This window comes from Nicotiana sylvestris, chromosome 1 (genome assembly GCF_000393655.2).
Source record: "Nicotiana sylvestris chromosome 1, ASM39365v2, whole genome shotgun sequence".
NCBI lineage: Eukaryota > Viridiplantae > Streptophyta > Magnoliopsida > Solanales > Solanaceae > Nicotiana > Nicotiana sylvestris.
The window spans coordinates 184,609,753-184,626,443 of record NC_091057.1 but is presented as its reverse complement, the minus strand read 5'-3'; the positions used below and the strand labels follow the sequence as shown (position 1 = coordinate 184,626,443).

At 38.2% G+C, this 16,691-nt stretch overlaps 1 protein-coding gene across 1 annotated transcript; it reads left to right on the top strand.

The window, feature by feature from the left end:
• Positions 1–11,301: 11,301 nt before the first annotated feature.
• Positions 11,302–16,460, top strand: LOC104247337 (probable alkaline/neutral invertase B). Its single transcript, XM_009803318.2, has 5 exons — positions 11,302–11,581; positions 12,434–12,914; positions 13,828–14,259; positions 14,875–15,433; positions 15,925–16,460. Exons 2-5 carry the CDS (start codon positions 12,492–12,494, stop codon positions 16,212–16,214), a joined length of 1,704 nt encoding a protein of 567 aa, XP_009801620.1. The 5' UTR covers positions 11,302–11,581; positions 12,434–12,491; the 3' UTR covers positions 16,215–16,460.
• The last annotated feature ends 231 nt before the right edge of the window (positions 16,461–16,691 follow it).

Genomic DNA, 16,691 nt, shown 5'->3' with positions numbered 1-16,691 from the left:
CATGACAGCTGTCTAGAAAATCCTGGGGATCCTCAGAAGATGCACCGCTGAAGGTAGTAGTAAAGAGCTTGGTCAACTTGTCCAATCTCCACAAAGCATCGGTAGACATAGCTGCTCCATCACCAGTCTTGGCTATCACACCCGGCTGAACTACTCCAACTAGTTGAGCTGCTGGAGTCTGGAACTGGGGAGCCATTTGCTCCAGAGTGCGAGTGGCAGGAGTTTGGGCTCATCCTCCAGCCTGAGAGACGGCTGGTGCTACAGGAAGTAAGCCTGCCCGGGTGACACTCTCCATAAGGCCCACTAAGCAGACCAGAGCATCCTAGAGTACTAGGGTAGCAATAAACCCCTCTGGGACCTGAGCTGGGCTTGCCGGAACACTCTAGGCCGGAACCTCATCATCAAAATTAACCCGAGGCTCCGCCGCTGGTGCTGCTGCTCTAGGTTAAGCTCTACCCCTACCTCGGCCTCTAGCACGGCCTCAACCTCACCCTCTGCCCCTCGTGGGAGCTACTGCTAGGGGCTCGGGCTGCTGATCAGTGGATGAGGAAGCGCATGTTCTCGCCATCTACAAAAGAACAGAGTAGAAATTCAATTAGCATTGAGAAACCAAACCGCACGACAGGAAAAAATAAATGTGAAGTTTTTCCTAACTTTGTAGCCTCTAGGGATAAATACAGACGTCTACGTACCGATCCCTCATACTCTACTAAGCTTTTCCGTGAATTGTGAGACCTATGTAACCTAGAGCTCTAATACCAACTTGTTACGATCTGAATTTCTCACCCTCGGAAGTCGTGATGGCGCCTACTCGTGAAAGCTAGGCAAGTCGCGTATTATAGAATCACTAACTCCTTTATTTAGCCCCTTTTTAACAATTTAAATCAACATGCGATCAACGGTGAAATATTAATGATAAATAAATACATGCGGAAGACGTAATCTTATAACTTAGCCAAAAACCAGTACGACAATACCAACATACATCTCTACCCAGGATCCGGTGTAACCATATCACGGACCACCTACGAATACTACATACAAATGTCTAGAAAGAAAGGTACAATCTGTCTCTGAAGTACATGAAAATAGAGGACATATAAAGATAGAAGAGAACGTCGGGCTTGCGGACACCTGCAGGACTACCTCAGGATCTCTGACTCGACTGAAGGCAGTTGTTGATACCCAATTTTTTCTATGTATTTTTATGCTCAAAATACTTTCAAAATAGCATGTACATGCATATATAATCATGCCCAAGAGTTTTGGTATTTTTTCCTAATTTTTAAAGATTTTTAAAATCAATTTATTGTCTATTTTAGCAGTACAAAATTCAATAATTGTTCCCAAGATTATAATTTTGATGAATAATTTATTTATATTCTCATATTTATACCAAAATATAATTAAGGTGATTTTTTTATATTTTTACAAATTTATCTGGTATTTTTACGGCTAAATTGCATATAATTACAATTATAGCCTATTTTACGATTAACAGCATTTTGCAATTACAAAATTATTTCCAGTATTTTTGGATTAATATTTATATATTATTAATTAGCTCAGTGCTTTTAATTTGTTTTTAAAATCATTTTTTTGCTATTTTTATAAATAAAAGGTGAAAATTAGCTATTTAACATTTAGCCCATTTCTATTTCAATTACAACCTCAGTTCCTTTCAATTGCAGCCTCAATTTGACCGCAATTCCGCCCTAAATCAAGGCCAGCCCAATTCCTATTTTAACCCAACCCACGATCCGATTTTAAATTACCCAACTCGTTCCCCACCTACCACTAAAATCTGGACCGTTGATCACTCAAGATCAACGGCCAAGACTCGCCCTTTCCTAATTAAACCTATAAGACTACCCTAATCCCCTCATTCTCACCTGACCCGCCGCATTGAAAACCTCCCATCTCTTAAACTCTCTCAAACACTCCGAAACCCTAGCCTCCTTCTACCCCTCTTCAACCACCACTCCACCGGAATCCATGGCTTCTCAAGACATGGATGATTGGTACTCACTCCCCTCCACCACTCAACCTTGGATGTTCGATGTTTTAAGGCCCGACTTCGATGGCTCTCTTCAGATCCTTCTCAGATCTGTAGATCTATGACTTCTCCGGCCATTACTTCGACATATTCAAGCAATATGAGCCTTTTCGACTCAGGGTCTGACTTTCCTCAAGACCTTTCTCATTCCTAGGCTTTTCTATAAAACCCTAAGCTGTCCGAGGTTCTTTACTTGCTTATTTTCTTAGATCTGGAATATGTGTGTGTTCTACTGAACTTTTTTAAAGGTTTTCCCCAAATTCTCTTTTCAAAATCGTTTAATTTTGATTTAGAGTTTCTAAAAGGTTTCTTCAAAATATCTTTCTGATTCTTTCTATTCTTTCTTTATGTGTGTTTGTCTATGTTATGCTCGTATGACTTCTTTTACTATGCACGTACAGTTCTTCTACTTTCTTTTCTCTTGTACTCGCATGTTAATCCGTGTTATGTTTTCCTTACTCTTTTACTATATGTGTTTACTGTGAATTCTTTGATGTTGTTTGCTTTACTGGACTACGTTTGTGTTCTTACTAAGCATGATTCATCTATTTTTACCTAAATTTGTATCACTTTTTCTTCTGAACTTGTTTAAGTTATGAGTTTTTCTCAAAACGTGTTCTCCATGTGCTTGACTGTATATCATGTCTGTTTGTTTCTCATAAGTCTTTGGAAAAGACTCCTGAGCCTCTATCGAGTGGCTTGCCTTCTCATCTCTATTGTCTGACTTAATTCGAAACCCTAAGATTTTGGGTATTTCTTGGCAATTTTGATCTTTTGTGTGCGAGTTAGGGTTCCACTTTGGGACCCTGGACTCTCAGACTCATTGTGAGTCTGCAAACTAGACTTATACCTCTTCTTTATTATGATTCTGAACCTTTCTTTGATTAAACTCTCTTCTAAATAATTTGACAATCCCCTCTGGTATTCACATATTTGTGTGCTTTATATATAAGGACTCTGCTTTCAAAAGGTTTTTACCAACTAATTGATTGATTCTGAAATCCTCTAATGGGGGTTTGATTGATTGTTACTGATTTTCTTTGATTGAACCTCCTTTACCTTTTCCCGACTTAGTTCATTCGAATTGAACTTGTAATTTTGATTTCCCTGGCTGTTTGATTGATTCCCTTTCCTTATTTTTCCAAGCCGTGTACTATTGAACTTTTCCCTTAAATAACTTCTATGTATTTACCCCTTTTGTGCTACTTTGAAAGGTTTTAATTAGAAATTTCTTTCCTTAATTAATTTTTACCCGTTGGAATCAGAATCCCTTAACTAAAGGGAGATTGATTTCAACGATATTTCTTTGCCTTTCTTACTTGCTTCTCTGCACTATAAAAGAGGCTGCCCTTTTGCACTTTTAAGACCTCAGAACTTAACCTTACACCTTACGATTTCATCTTCACCACTTTCACTACTAGTTCTTAACTTCCAACTCAGTACTTGCACACTTGCAATACTGTTTTGAATCAACACTCTGTTTTTCTTGAGATCTTTTGGAATCACTTTGTTTGCAACTTGGCTCTCTTCAAGACTACTATTTTACTTGTTTTCCCTTGAAACTGGTATGTTTTTTTATTTAGTTTTCTGCCTCACCCTATGTGTTTACTTTACAGTTCCAGCCCTCTTGTTTACTTTACTGCTCATGTTCAATGATTTATGTTAATCATGTTCTTTCCCTGCATCTGTTTCTATTGTGAATACCTACCCATGCTCCCTTCTATGTGCTTGAGTTAAGGTTCTTGGCCTGGAAATATCCAAATTACTACCGAGGCCACAACCTGATCCACAATAGATCCTAACTCCCAAGTTTGGCTAACAAGCTGGTCAGGGGTGTGCCAGCATTCCCAATTGCTAGGCATGACCACTAGCCTGCCATGGCTCTCCTGATTCCCCCCTGTGCACTTACACTTACTCTTAGATTCTAAGTTTGCCCCTCTCTTATGAGCCTTTCTTTGGGACCTTGAGTTCCCTCTTAACTTCGACATCTAAGGGATGGCATTTCCACACTGCACTATGCTCTTAATTTTGCAATGTGTTTGGGGTGTAAGCATTGCCCGGAGCCCTTTGAGACTTTTGAGAACTTTGATACATCCCAAATATGAGAAAGGCTTTTTGGAAATCTGATCCTGGAAGTTGGTTATCTCATATTGTTAGACTTTGAGTCTGAATTAGGTTGTTTGGTTGTAGCTGGAACTTCTGATGTAATTTTACTTTTCTTTTATGATTCATTCGGGTCTGTAATAATTTGTAATAACTATCGGGGATGGATAGTGGAAAGGGATGGGGATGAATGCATGCAAAGGGTAAAATACCTGCCTATAGGTTATTTGTGAAGTTCTGCATTCTTATTTTAGAACTCATGCCTATAAGTTTTATTGCACTTTTGCGTTTCTGCATCTTAGAAATTATGCCTATAAGTTCCGCATTTCTGCACCTTAGAAATTATGCCTATAAGTTCTGCATTTCTGCATCTTAGAAATTATGCCTATAAGTTCTGCATATATAAATCATGATCTTAGGTTTTTCTGCACTTCTGCATATGCATGTCATTAGGCAAACAATCATAGGTTTAATAATGATCAACTCCATTCTAGATACCATGCCTATAGGACTCCTGCATTTATGTAATCATTTTGAAAACCAATAACGCTTAGATAACTTGCCTATAGGAGTAATTAATTGAATCAGCTTCGTCTATGAGTCTAAAATCAGTCATAAGGCCGTTTAAAGTCTGTAGATCCTTTTGTTTATAAAACCAACAATCTTTCTTTAAAATCAGAACGCTCTGTTAGAGGTCATGCCTACAGGTCTCACTTAGGCAAACTATTAGGTAATTAATTGTGTCAGTTTTTTGATAACTACAACCAAACAAGGCTAATTCGGACTCCTCATCCGAGAAATATATGATGAATCAGCCTATGCTACGCTTTAATTTATTAAATACCAAACCATTACTTGTAAGTCTTGCTAAATAACTTGCTGCTTTGAATGAGGAGGCCTACTTGAGTCTTAATTGCTATTTGTTCACCCTCTAACTGCTGTTTGTTTTGCTTGTCGCCTAGATTTGTATCCTTTTGAAACTCTGAAAAAGCCCTAACTCCCTCCTCTTTAGGATTATTAGTCTCAATGCCTCCGGGACTAATAGGATTGGGACGGGTAATAGCATGCAATAAGTAACGATACTATTCCGCACTTTAATACCTTGACAGGGTGGGAATGGTAGGTATGGATATGATGACCAGTGCGTTAATACCACGTGCAACCCCTCTTCTGAGGAGCGATTGCCGGGTATTGCATTGATGTGATCCATATTAATCATAAACCTAGGACCCCTCCTCCCTCTTACTTGCTTTCGTCTATTTCTTTTAGAATTGTTTAAATCTTTCTGCCCTCTTTACCGTTCCCTTAAGTTTCAACTTATTTGCAATGTTGTATGCGAATCCCTCCTATTTGAGCCCTTAATTACTTACTTGATTATGTGAAGTCACAATTGTAACATGGACGGGAACCACACTAGTGAATCTTGAGGGGTGCCTAACACCTTCCCCTCGAGATAATTTCTAGCCCTTACCAAAACTCTAGTTATTCTAACTCAAACCCTTCTTAGTGTCCTAATGCACTTAATCATTAGATGGCGACTTTTCAAATTCCAAAACGCAATTCCCAAAAGGGAACGAGTTGTCGTCCCAAATGTCACAAGCCCGATTTCGCTTTATTTTAGAAAAGGGGGCACGACAACAGCCACCCAAAGCTACGGTCCAAAAGCTGCCGCTACGGGATCTGCACACAGTGCAGAGTGTAGTATTAGCACAACCGACCCATGTGCTGGTAAGTGCCTGGCCTAACCCCGGCGAAGTAGTGATGAGGCTAGGACCAGACTACCAAATTAACCTGTGCAGTTATGTAATATACATCGGAAAGTAAAACAAAAATAAGCAAATAAAGATGGGAGGGGGACATGTTGCGGGTAATATAATTTACCATCAATAATTTAAGAGGAAACATAAAGAAAAAATTAGAATTTATAACAAAACAATAAGGAACTCGTAACCAATCTATAAGCACTTCGTATTATCTATTGTTGTAGCGTGCAATCCGATCCAAATCATAATAACACTGTTGCGGCGTGCAACTCGATCCATATCACTTATCACTGTTGTGGTGTGCAACCCGATCCAAACATAATATTGTTGCGGCGTGCAACCCGATCCAAATATAATATTGTTGCGACGCGCAACTCGACCCACATATACAGTTCAACACATATCACAACAAGAGTCCCGACAAAGGATCAATAAAGAAACAACACTATCTCGGCAAGGGTATCGATAGTATAAGTAAATACATCCCGACAAGGGAAAATCAGCTATAACCAAACTTGTTCCAACATCTAACTACTTCAACTAGCACCCATACTAAATCATAAGTAATTTCCACGAGAATAATTATAATCCTTTCTCAACACAGATAATCAACAACTTAGGCATTCGTAGGATTTATTAAGAATACAACAATTTCAATTTAAGACTCACGGTCATGCTTGAAACCAACGTATAGATACTCGTCACCATGCCTATCGTCGTACTCGACAAGTAACATGTAGCAAATAGGACACAACTCCTAATCCCTCAATTAAAGGTTAGACTAAACACTTGCCTCAAACTTCCACGGCCAACTCAAGCCTCAAACACCGTTTTTCCTTTTGAATTTGGCTCCAAATCAATTGTATCTAGACATAATCGACTTAATAACATCAATAAACGCTAAACAATCCAATTCCAACGCTTAATTATAGATTTTCTATTATTCTTCCCAAAAAAGTCAAAAATCGACCTTGGGCCCGCATGGTAAAAAAATGAGGTTCGGACCAAAACCCGATCACCCATTCACCCACGAGCCCGAATATGCAATTAGTTCCAAAATCTGACCGCAAAACGAGGTCTAAATCACAATTATGCAAAAAGCCCTAATTCTACCCAAATTCCTAATTTTCTACCTTTAAGAACATGATTTAGGCCTAGAAATCTAATGGGTGTTAATGAAAATTGGAGAAAATGAGTCTAAGATTACAAACCTATGAATTTGTGGTGAAATTCTCTTTGAAAAATCGCCCAATTTGGAGTTTGGAAGAAGAAGTTATGAAATTTGGTGAAGTCCCGTTTTTGCTTCTGTTATAAAATCACTAGGCAGACCTTCATCGCGTTCGCGATGGGTCAGGCCCAATTAACCATCGCGTTCGCGATTACAGGCTCGGGTTCGTGGAGCTTTGACTCTTCGAGCCTTCGCGTTCGCGGGCCAGTGGCCGTGTTCGCGTAGAACAAATTCTCCTCCCCCCTGCCCAGGCCTAAAGGCCTTCATGCTCGCGATAGCAGGTCCGCATTCGCGAAGGGAAACACCCCCAAGGCTTCGCGTTCGCGTCCTGTTTCTTGCATTCGCATAGAAGGAAAATTCCTTCAGCCTGACTTACCCTTCGCGTTCGCGAGAGTCCTTCCGCGAACGCGAAGAAGAACATACCAGAACACCAGAAACTGAAAACCTGCAACTTTTTTCTAAGTTCAAAACCCTCCGAAACTCACCCGAGCCCTCGGGACTCCAAACCAAACATGCATACTAACTCAAAAACATCATATGAACTTATCAGTGCGATCAAATCGCCAAAATAACCTCTTAAACAACGAATTCAGCATAGAAATCTAAGAAAAAATCTCAAAACTTTCAAAGTATCAATTTTTACAACTACGGGTCCGAATTACCTCAAACGAGTTCTATTTCTTACCAAATTTCACAGACTCATCTTAAAATCACATATAAGACCTGTACCGGGCTCCAGAACCAAAAACTCATAAATATTCGAGAAAATAATTTTCTTTAAAAATTCATTTCTCGGGCTTGGGACCTCGGAATTCGATTCCGGGCATACGCCCAAATCCCATATTTTCCTACGGACCCTCCAGGACCGTCAGATCACGGGTCCGGGTCCGTTTAGCCAAAATGTTGACCGAAGTCAAAAATTCATTTTAAAGTCAAAATTCATCATTTTTCACAAATTTTCACATAATGACTTTTCGGCTACGCGCCCGGACTGCGCACGCAAATTGAGGTGATGCCGAAAGAGGTTTTTAAGGCCTCAGAATGCAGAATTTATTTCTAAAACAAAATCTTTTACCTTATTGTTTTAGTGATGAATTAAAAGGGAGATAACAAAGTGTGTGGTTGGTATAGAGAAAGCTATTTTCTGGGATACTTTTTCCAATTTTTTTTATGTTTGATTAGTCAAAATATTTTTAGTTTTTTTTTATAAGAAAATAAGTTCCTTAAAAATCAGAAAAATATCTTCCCTAGAGAGTAAGAAAAATAAGTTTCTTAAGCGGCATTTCATGATGATTGTCCCCTCTCCGCTCCAAACATCCTACCTTCCTGCCCTTGCCCCCCAACCCTCGCTCCTTCTTCCTCCACAATTGTCAATTGTGTTTGCTTAGATTATAATATAGATGCTTTTAGAACAATATTTTTTGCTTACTTACCAAAGAAAGAAAGTATTTTTAAAAAATACTATGTAAAACGAGCCTTGTGACCACTTAAATTTGCACTCATTCGTTCGGTACACAAATTTATACATTTTCCATCTAAACACTCCAACTCCAATATTTATTAACTAGTAATAAATTATTTTGACCGTTGATCATGCCTATGTAGAGGCACCGTAGCTGACATGGCTAAATTATGTGCATGCCACACTTAAAAAGCCCATGATTATAATACTTTGATAGAAAAAGTATTAAAAATATATAAATAATGAAAAGATAAAAAAAAAAAAAAAACCAACACTTCCTCCCAGCCCCCTTCGTCCCCTTCCCCCATCTCCATTTCTTTAGTTTCACATCCCGTCTCCAACGACCCAATTTCATCTCCCCATCTATTTTTTCATTATTAATTTTTACTTGAAAAGAATTATGGTATCCATCTCGTTTTATTGAACACAAAAATACAGAAGAAGAAAGATAAAAAAAGTTATCCACACAACTTGATGTCGGAAGAAGGAAATCTCCGATGATGTTGCCGGAGAAAATGAAGACCAAAGTTGGCTTTATTTGAATTTGAAAACTAAGCGCCAACAATTTGAAGTGGGGAATGATTTTCTGGTACTGCATCGAACCATTCACCATTCCGATTCTCTGATCTGATTAAGGGGCAATGGTGTTTACAACTGACATTAATGTTAGAAGCTGTCGATCCAATCTGGTCATTGCTCCTTTTAAATTTTTTGTGTCAGGAAATATAGAATTGGGTTATTTTTTATTTGTTTGGTCTGGGTTTGGTGGGAAGGAGGTTTAACGAAGATGGTAATTAATATGGTTGAAATCAAATGAATTTGGTGTATGGGCGAAAATGGTGGCTGAAAATTCAGAGACATCCACTAGTGAGTTCTCCGGCCAACTCGAGTTTTCCGGTGGTCTATGGATTTCTTGGATTTGGGGTTTGGTCGGAGGCTTTACCGGTAAAATGACATAAAATTTAATAAATTAATTTTTAATATAGGACTCACAAATAACATATGTCAACTAATAAAAAGTCTAGCATTTGATGTGTTGTACATGTCACCTCACTTGATATACACATATGATGTGTAAGAGAATGTTTGGATTGGCTTAAAAGCTTGTCAGACTAGTTTAAAAGCACTTTTTAGCTCGTTTGAGTGTTTGGTAACTTTAAAAACATCTTTTAAGCCAAGTGATTTTAAGCTCAAACAAGCTAAATGCAACGAGTTAGGGAATCTCAACTTATTTTTTATAGCTTAAAAGCTGGTTGGGTTTGACCATTTAATTTATTCTTTTATCCCTAATAATCTTTTATTTTCCCAAATATCTCTTCAAAGCCAAAAGCCCAGCGTTCTTTTCCTTCTACTCCCTCCACTGTTCTCATTTTTGTCAACCATTTCTAATGCCATTTCCATCGCATATTCCATTTTCATATCTATTGCCTTTCTCTATTTTTTTTTTTATTTTTATGCTCTGATTTCATAGAGACGAAAGCTAGGGGTGCGAATGAGATTAGATACCCCAGTAGTCCTAGCCGTAAACAATGGATACTAGGCGTTGTGCGTATCGACCCGTGCAGTGCTGTAGCTAACGTGTTAAGTATCCCGCCTGGGGAGTACGTTCGCAAGAATGAAACTCAAAGGAATTGACGGGGGCCCGCACAAGCGGTGGAGCATGTGGTTTAATTCGATGCAAAGCGAAGAACCTTACCAGGGCTTGACATGCCGCGAATCCTCTTGAAAGAGAGGGGTGCCTTCGGGAACGCGGACACAGGTGGTGCATGGCTGTCGTCAGCTCGTGCCGTAAGGTGTTGGGTTAAGTCCCGCAACGAGCGCAACCCTCGTGTTTAGTTGCCATCGTTGAGTTTGGAACCCTGAACAGACTGCCGGTGATAAGCCGAAGGAAGGTAAGAATGACGTCTTCATGATTCCTTCTCATGTAAATAATCGTAATCACATTTTTATTTACTCTTCCTTGTTTGATATTATATTTACTAACAATTATTTTCTTGAAATTTTTTTGTGTTTTGAACGGTTGTGTTTTTTCTATATTGTCAAACAAACATTGTCATAATTGTTTGTACTATTGAAACAAATATATATAGCACTAAATATAGTAACTTCAAATGAAAAATTATCTAAATATAAATTTTTTCCAATATTTTAAAGGAAATTCTCCAAAAATAAAATACTTTAGTGTTAAAAGCTTTACGGATATTTCAGTTATTTTAACAGAAAAAGTGCTTACCAGCGCTTATTTACCAAACAATTCAACAACTTTTTTTCAGCTTAAGCACTTTTATCCAAACACGTAACTGCTTATTTATAAAATAAGCTTCAGCACTTAAAAAGTGCTTTTAAGCACAATGTTTAAAAACTATTTTTTTAAGCCAATTCAAACGGACTCTAAGTTTGTGTACCGGGTTAGCAAACGGGTACAAGTTTAAGTGGTCACGAGGCCATTTTGTCAAAATACTAATTCAAGAAAATAAATTATATATTTTTTCCGTAGCAACAAACCCTTAGAGTTGTTTAAACCTTGAGGAACAATTTATTGTTAGTATGTTTTTATTAGTTATATTTGATATCATAAAGGACCGAATTTATTGTTAAAAGTTTGAGGTCTTACTTGATACTCACAGCAAAAATTATTAAGCACCGAATCGATAATTTACACGGCAAAACTAGCGTTAACGAAAGGGGTAGAGTCCAAAGAAAAGAGCCAGTTAGCACAGAAAGGAAAAATCCGAAACGCCAAAAATTCACGTACTCTCCGTGACGGTGTGAGACAGCAAAGAGTTTTGCTCCACCTTTATGCTTATGGTGTACGTACACAATGCAACCATCCAAAAAACCATTACCCTCCATTGATCTGTGACAAACCGGTCACCATTTTCTTTCTCTCTCACACACACACACACCAAACGCCATTGATGTCGTTGCACTTTCTCGTTTTTCATCCGATTTCAGACGTCGTCGTATGTGTAAGTTTTCAAATGCCCATTCAAGAACATGGTTTCTTTCGTGATTTCTTCTTTATTTTTATTAACTTCTTTTTGTGAAATTAATAGATAGAGATTAATTCATATACCTAACGCCAACTAGTTGTTGTTGTCGTCGTCCTCTTCATTTTTTATGATTTTTCGGAGATAAGTTAGTAATAGTACATGCATGCATTGGGTTGGGTCCGGTTGAAATTTTAAATCCGGGTGTTTATGGAATCTGATGATTTTATTGAATTTTATACACCTGAATGTGCAAATTACCCCTGTTTGGTTCCAATGAAGAAACAAAAGGTACCAGGGTTTATGAAAATAAAAGAAGAGTTTATCGTGATTGTTGAATCTAAGGTGCACTCGATTTCTTGAGTTGTTACATTGGGTAAATTAACGCCTCTACTGCAATTCTTCCCGGTGCAGAATATGATTAATGAGTCATGCTACTAGCAGAGGATCCGGGATTTGAATTACTTTATGGGTTCGAGTTCGTGATTCTACCACAGCTTTCCAAATTAATTATTTGTACTTATCTAGTGCATTTTTAATACATACAGGGTTCGAGCCAAAATTACTAGGTTCGATTGAACCCATAACTAATAATGCATCTGGTACTAGTCTTGATCTGTATGGAACACACGGTTGCTTTTTTCTTCTTTGCTTTTGGTTTCATTGATAACTGACATACATACTCTAGAGGGGCGCTAATATTTGATAAATAACATATCAAAATGGCCTAATGTGCCTGCTATTCTAGGCTCGTTTAGCTACTTCTAGTTCTGCCCCTTGTTTATAACTTTTATCAGTAATGCATGCTGCTGAATTCTCATTTCATTGCAGATTGTTGAGCCTCTAAATAGCTTGTAAATCCTTTACCTAGAGGCTTCAGCCTTCAAGAATGTCAACACTTTCTGGGGATGTATCTAATCATGGTGGTAGTATAAGAAATGTTGACTCTTTCAGTAGTGTGGCCGAATTGGAAGACATTGATTTCTCGAGGTTACCTAGGCCAAGACACTTGAATGTTGAGAGGCAGGGCTCACTTGAGAGGTCCCTTACTGATACTCAACTGGGCTTCTCTCCCCATCCCCCTTCTAGAGCTGAAAATTTCTTCCGCGCTTTGGACCACTTCGATGGTGTTTTTTCACCATCAAAAAGATCGGGGTTCACTACCCCTAGGTCACCCTTTGGACCTGGGCCAAATCCTATGATTGCCGAGGCTTGGGAAGCTTTGAGGCGTACCTTGGTACACTTTCGCGGGCAGCCTGTTGGGACTATTGCTGCACTAGATAATTCAGACGAAAAGCTTAACTATGATCAGGTAATGTGTATTATGTCGTTATAAGGTCAACGGTATTGTGCATTGTTGTTTTAAATAGTTAACTTCGTAGTGGTCTGAGGAAGAATTTTATTTTTGGTTGGCTTGAATCACTAATTTGACATTACATATTCTGCAGTCCATTACTTTGCTAAAAGTTATCTGTAGTTAATTTGATTGAGTAATTTTTTCGCTCTTTAACAGTAGAAAACAGCTTAGTGCCTGCGGATGGGATAATTGTACTCTCTAGTAAAATTAATCAGGTCAAATTAGTTTTACCTTAGGGAATCATGTACTATCACTCTCTTAGGCTTCTTGGTCCAAATACTAAGTGCTCTTTTAAAGTCATCTACTGCAAGATAAAAGTTTGTCGGTCAACTATGTTTGGCTCTAGATAAATTATGGTAATTGCAAGAAGTCCTCTACTCAAGAGGGAGATGCCATCTTATTCCTCTGAGCTTGTTTTATAGGCTTTCAATTAATGAGCTGTAGTTTCTTTTATCATTGTAATGATGAGAGTTTTATCCTTATCCAATTAAAAGTGTTAATATCTGGAACTAATTGCATCCCAATAATGTGTATTATTGCACTCTATCCCCCTTCCAAATTCACATTTACTGGGATTTCCACTCTAGCTGTCTTTTAATACACCAATTTTCAGGACTGGAATTTTTTTTATATGCCGTCAAAAAGAAGTCTGGTCCACTGAGCAATTGAGTTGATTTCTTCCAAAATCATTGGTTAATACAATTGTCTGGAATATCCCTCTTTTATAATTATATAAATGTTTCTAAAGACATGAAAAAGTGATTCTCATTGGTTGTATATGGCATTTGGAAGAGTAAGCTGTACAAAAGTTCCGTAGTGGCTGTTATTCATGATCAAGATGTTTGTTAATAGTCATCTATAACTTCAGGTGTTTGTCAGAGACTTTGTTCCAAGTGCGCTGGCTTTTCTAATGAACGGGGAACCAGAAATAGTGAAGAATTTCATCTTGAAGACTCTTCGTCTTCAATCATGGGAGAAAAAGATAGATCGATTCCAATTGGGAGAGGGTGTAATGCCAGCTAGTTTCAAAGTACTCCATGATCCAGTTAGAAATACCGAGACATTAATCGCAGATTTTGGTGAGAGTGCAATAGGAAGAGTGGCTCCTGTTGATTCTGGATTTTGGTGGATTATATTACTTCGTGCATACACAAAGTCTACAGGGGACACTTCCCTATCTGAGATGCCTGAATGCCAGAAGGGTATGCGCCTGATACTCAGTCTGTGCCTTTCAGAGGGGTTTGACACATTTCCAACTCTTCTTTGTGCCGACGGATGCAGTATGATAGATCGTAGAATGGTGAGTTTCCTTCTTGTTTATGCTTGTTCTCACTGTCCTGAAATAATATAGACAGGTCTCCATATGTTTGGTATACTGAAGTTTTATGGAGGTTGTAAATTCAAATTACGAGGGTTGTCATCCTTGCAAACTCAAATCATCGCTCTCATGTTAGTATTTTACCAAATTAAGGAGTAGGAAGTTGGAACTCAATTTTTTTTTCGCATCAGAGGTGTTAGATTTGTTCCAAACTTCCAATTGCTAATTCAATTTCGGAATCTTCTTATACAAAATTATCCAATAAATACTATCAGCTGAACTGAATGACCACCATTGATGATGTCCCTATAACGCTTTCACATACCACAAATATAAGCATCATTTTTCTGATTACCTCTTCATCTAGTTGTATTGAGACATAAGTGGTATCTCTATCTGGAATTTCCTAAAAATTTCTCACATGCAAATCTCTCTTTATCTCTCCCTCTCTCATATTAACCTTTACATCTGCATAGCACAATTTGCAAACATTTGCTGCAACTAAAAGAAACTAGTTCTTCTATATCTTTTGTGCTTAAGTATGCACTTGTACCCTGAAGTTTCACTGACTACTTTGTGATACACAAACATTATCAGGGTGTTTATGGATACCCAATAGAAATACAAGCACTATTCTTCATGGCTTTAAGGTGTGCACTTCTTTTACTCAAGCATGACGCTGAAGGGAAGGAGTTCATAGAACGAATTGTGAAGAGACTGCATGCGTTGAGCTATCACATGAGAAATTACTTTTGGCTTGACTTAAAGCAACTTAATGACATATACAGATATAAAACTGAAGAATATTCTCACACAGCAGTCAACAAGTTTAATATCATGCCTGATTCTCTACCAGAATGGGTTTTTGATTTCATGCCAGTTTGTGGTGGCTATTTCATTGGAAATGTTGGTCCTTCAAACATGGATTTCCGTTGGTTCTGCTTGGGCAACTGTATTGCAATTTTATCTAGCTTAGCAACCCATGAACAGGCAACCAAGATCATGGATCTTATTGAGTCACGTTGGCATGAATTGGTAGGAGAGATGCCTTTGAAGGTTTGTTATCCGGCGATAGAGGGTCATGAGTGGCGGATTGTAACCGGATGTGATCCAAAAAACACTAGATGGAGCTACCACAACGGGGGATCATGGCCAGGTACCTATTTGTTCTTAGGTGTATACTGAAGTTTAAAATAGAATAGTGATGATCATCTCAGGGAATAGCAAAATGTTCTTTAATTATAGTTTGAAGGTTATTTTAATCATATTTGAAAAATATAATTTGGTTGAGATATTGAATTACTCTTTTAGTTCCTTGTAAAACAATCCCAAGGACTGCTGAAACTGCCTAAAATTACTTGGTCTTCAATTCTCTAGAAGCAGTCAATGACGGAAAAGTTTCTTGTCATGGATGTGCCGCTCATCTCATGTATAGTATTTACTTAATTGTGTTTTTCCTTATATGGCCTATCTTGAGCATTTCTCAAGCAATACCATTCAAAATCATCTTAGATGGTCTTATAATGATCAACTGCTTAAGAATTATTAAAAAGAGATCTTGACTTGCCATATGAATTCTTTAGTAATCTTTTTTCTCTAAGATTGTGTAGAGCGTTCTCTCATATTTGATTCTGCCTCTTGCTACAGTGCTTCTATGGCTCCTCACAGCAGCGTGTATCAAGACCGGGAGGCCTCAGATTGCAAGACGTGCCATTGAACTTGCTGAACTTCGGTTGTCCAAGGATGGGTGGCCTGAATATTATGATGGAAAACTTGGCCGATTCATAGGCAAGCAAGCACGTAAATATCAAACATGGTCAATAGCTGGGTATTTGGTGGCAAAGATGATGCTTGAAGACCCATCTCATTTGGGAATGATTGCACTTGAGGAAGACAAGCAACTGAAGCCTGTCTTGAAACGATCAGCTTCGTTTTGATTGCTATATCTTGCATCAGGAAGTTGCCTTCTAGAAATGACAAAACTTAGTAAGAATTAGTATAGAATATAGTCAGAATGGGTTAGTCTGATTCTTTCCTTTTTACCTGGTATTTTCTTCCATTGTTGCTGTTAGTTTCTGTTTACCCATACTTGCTATCTTGATTCTTGAACTCAATTTAGCTGTATCATCGACCTGTCTAGTTTACGTGATGAGTTATGACATGATTTTCCAGCCGCATATAAACATGTCTTTCCAGCCGCATATAAACATGTCGCTCTGCATAGAGTTATTTCTATGATGTGGAATGTCTATGCTGTGGGTTATTGTGCATTCCCAAAGAGATAATTCAGTAGCCAAGACGTGAGGTTATGTGGAACGTCTGTAAATGTAGTATGTTGTGCATGCAATCCCAAATAGACAATTCAGTAGCCATAAAGTCTCGATTCTAATGGTAAAGTTATGGGTTCGAACCAG

Excerpts from the sequence above, each read along its gene's own strand:
- LOC104247337 (XM_009803318.2), top strand. The coding sequence starts at position 12,492 with ATGTCAACACTTTCTGGGGATGTATCTAATCATGGTGGTAGTATAAGA. Across the intron at positions 12,915-13,827 it reads AAAAGCTTAACTATGATCAG|GTGTTTGTCAGAGACTTTGT; the intron begins GTAATGTGTATT and ends CTATAACTTCAG. Across the intron at positions 14,260-14,874 it reads GTATGATAGATCGTAGAATG|GGTGTTTATGGATACCCAAT; the intron begins GTGAGTTTCCTT and ends AAACATTATCAG.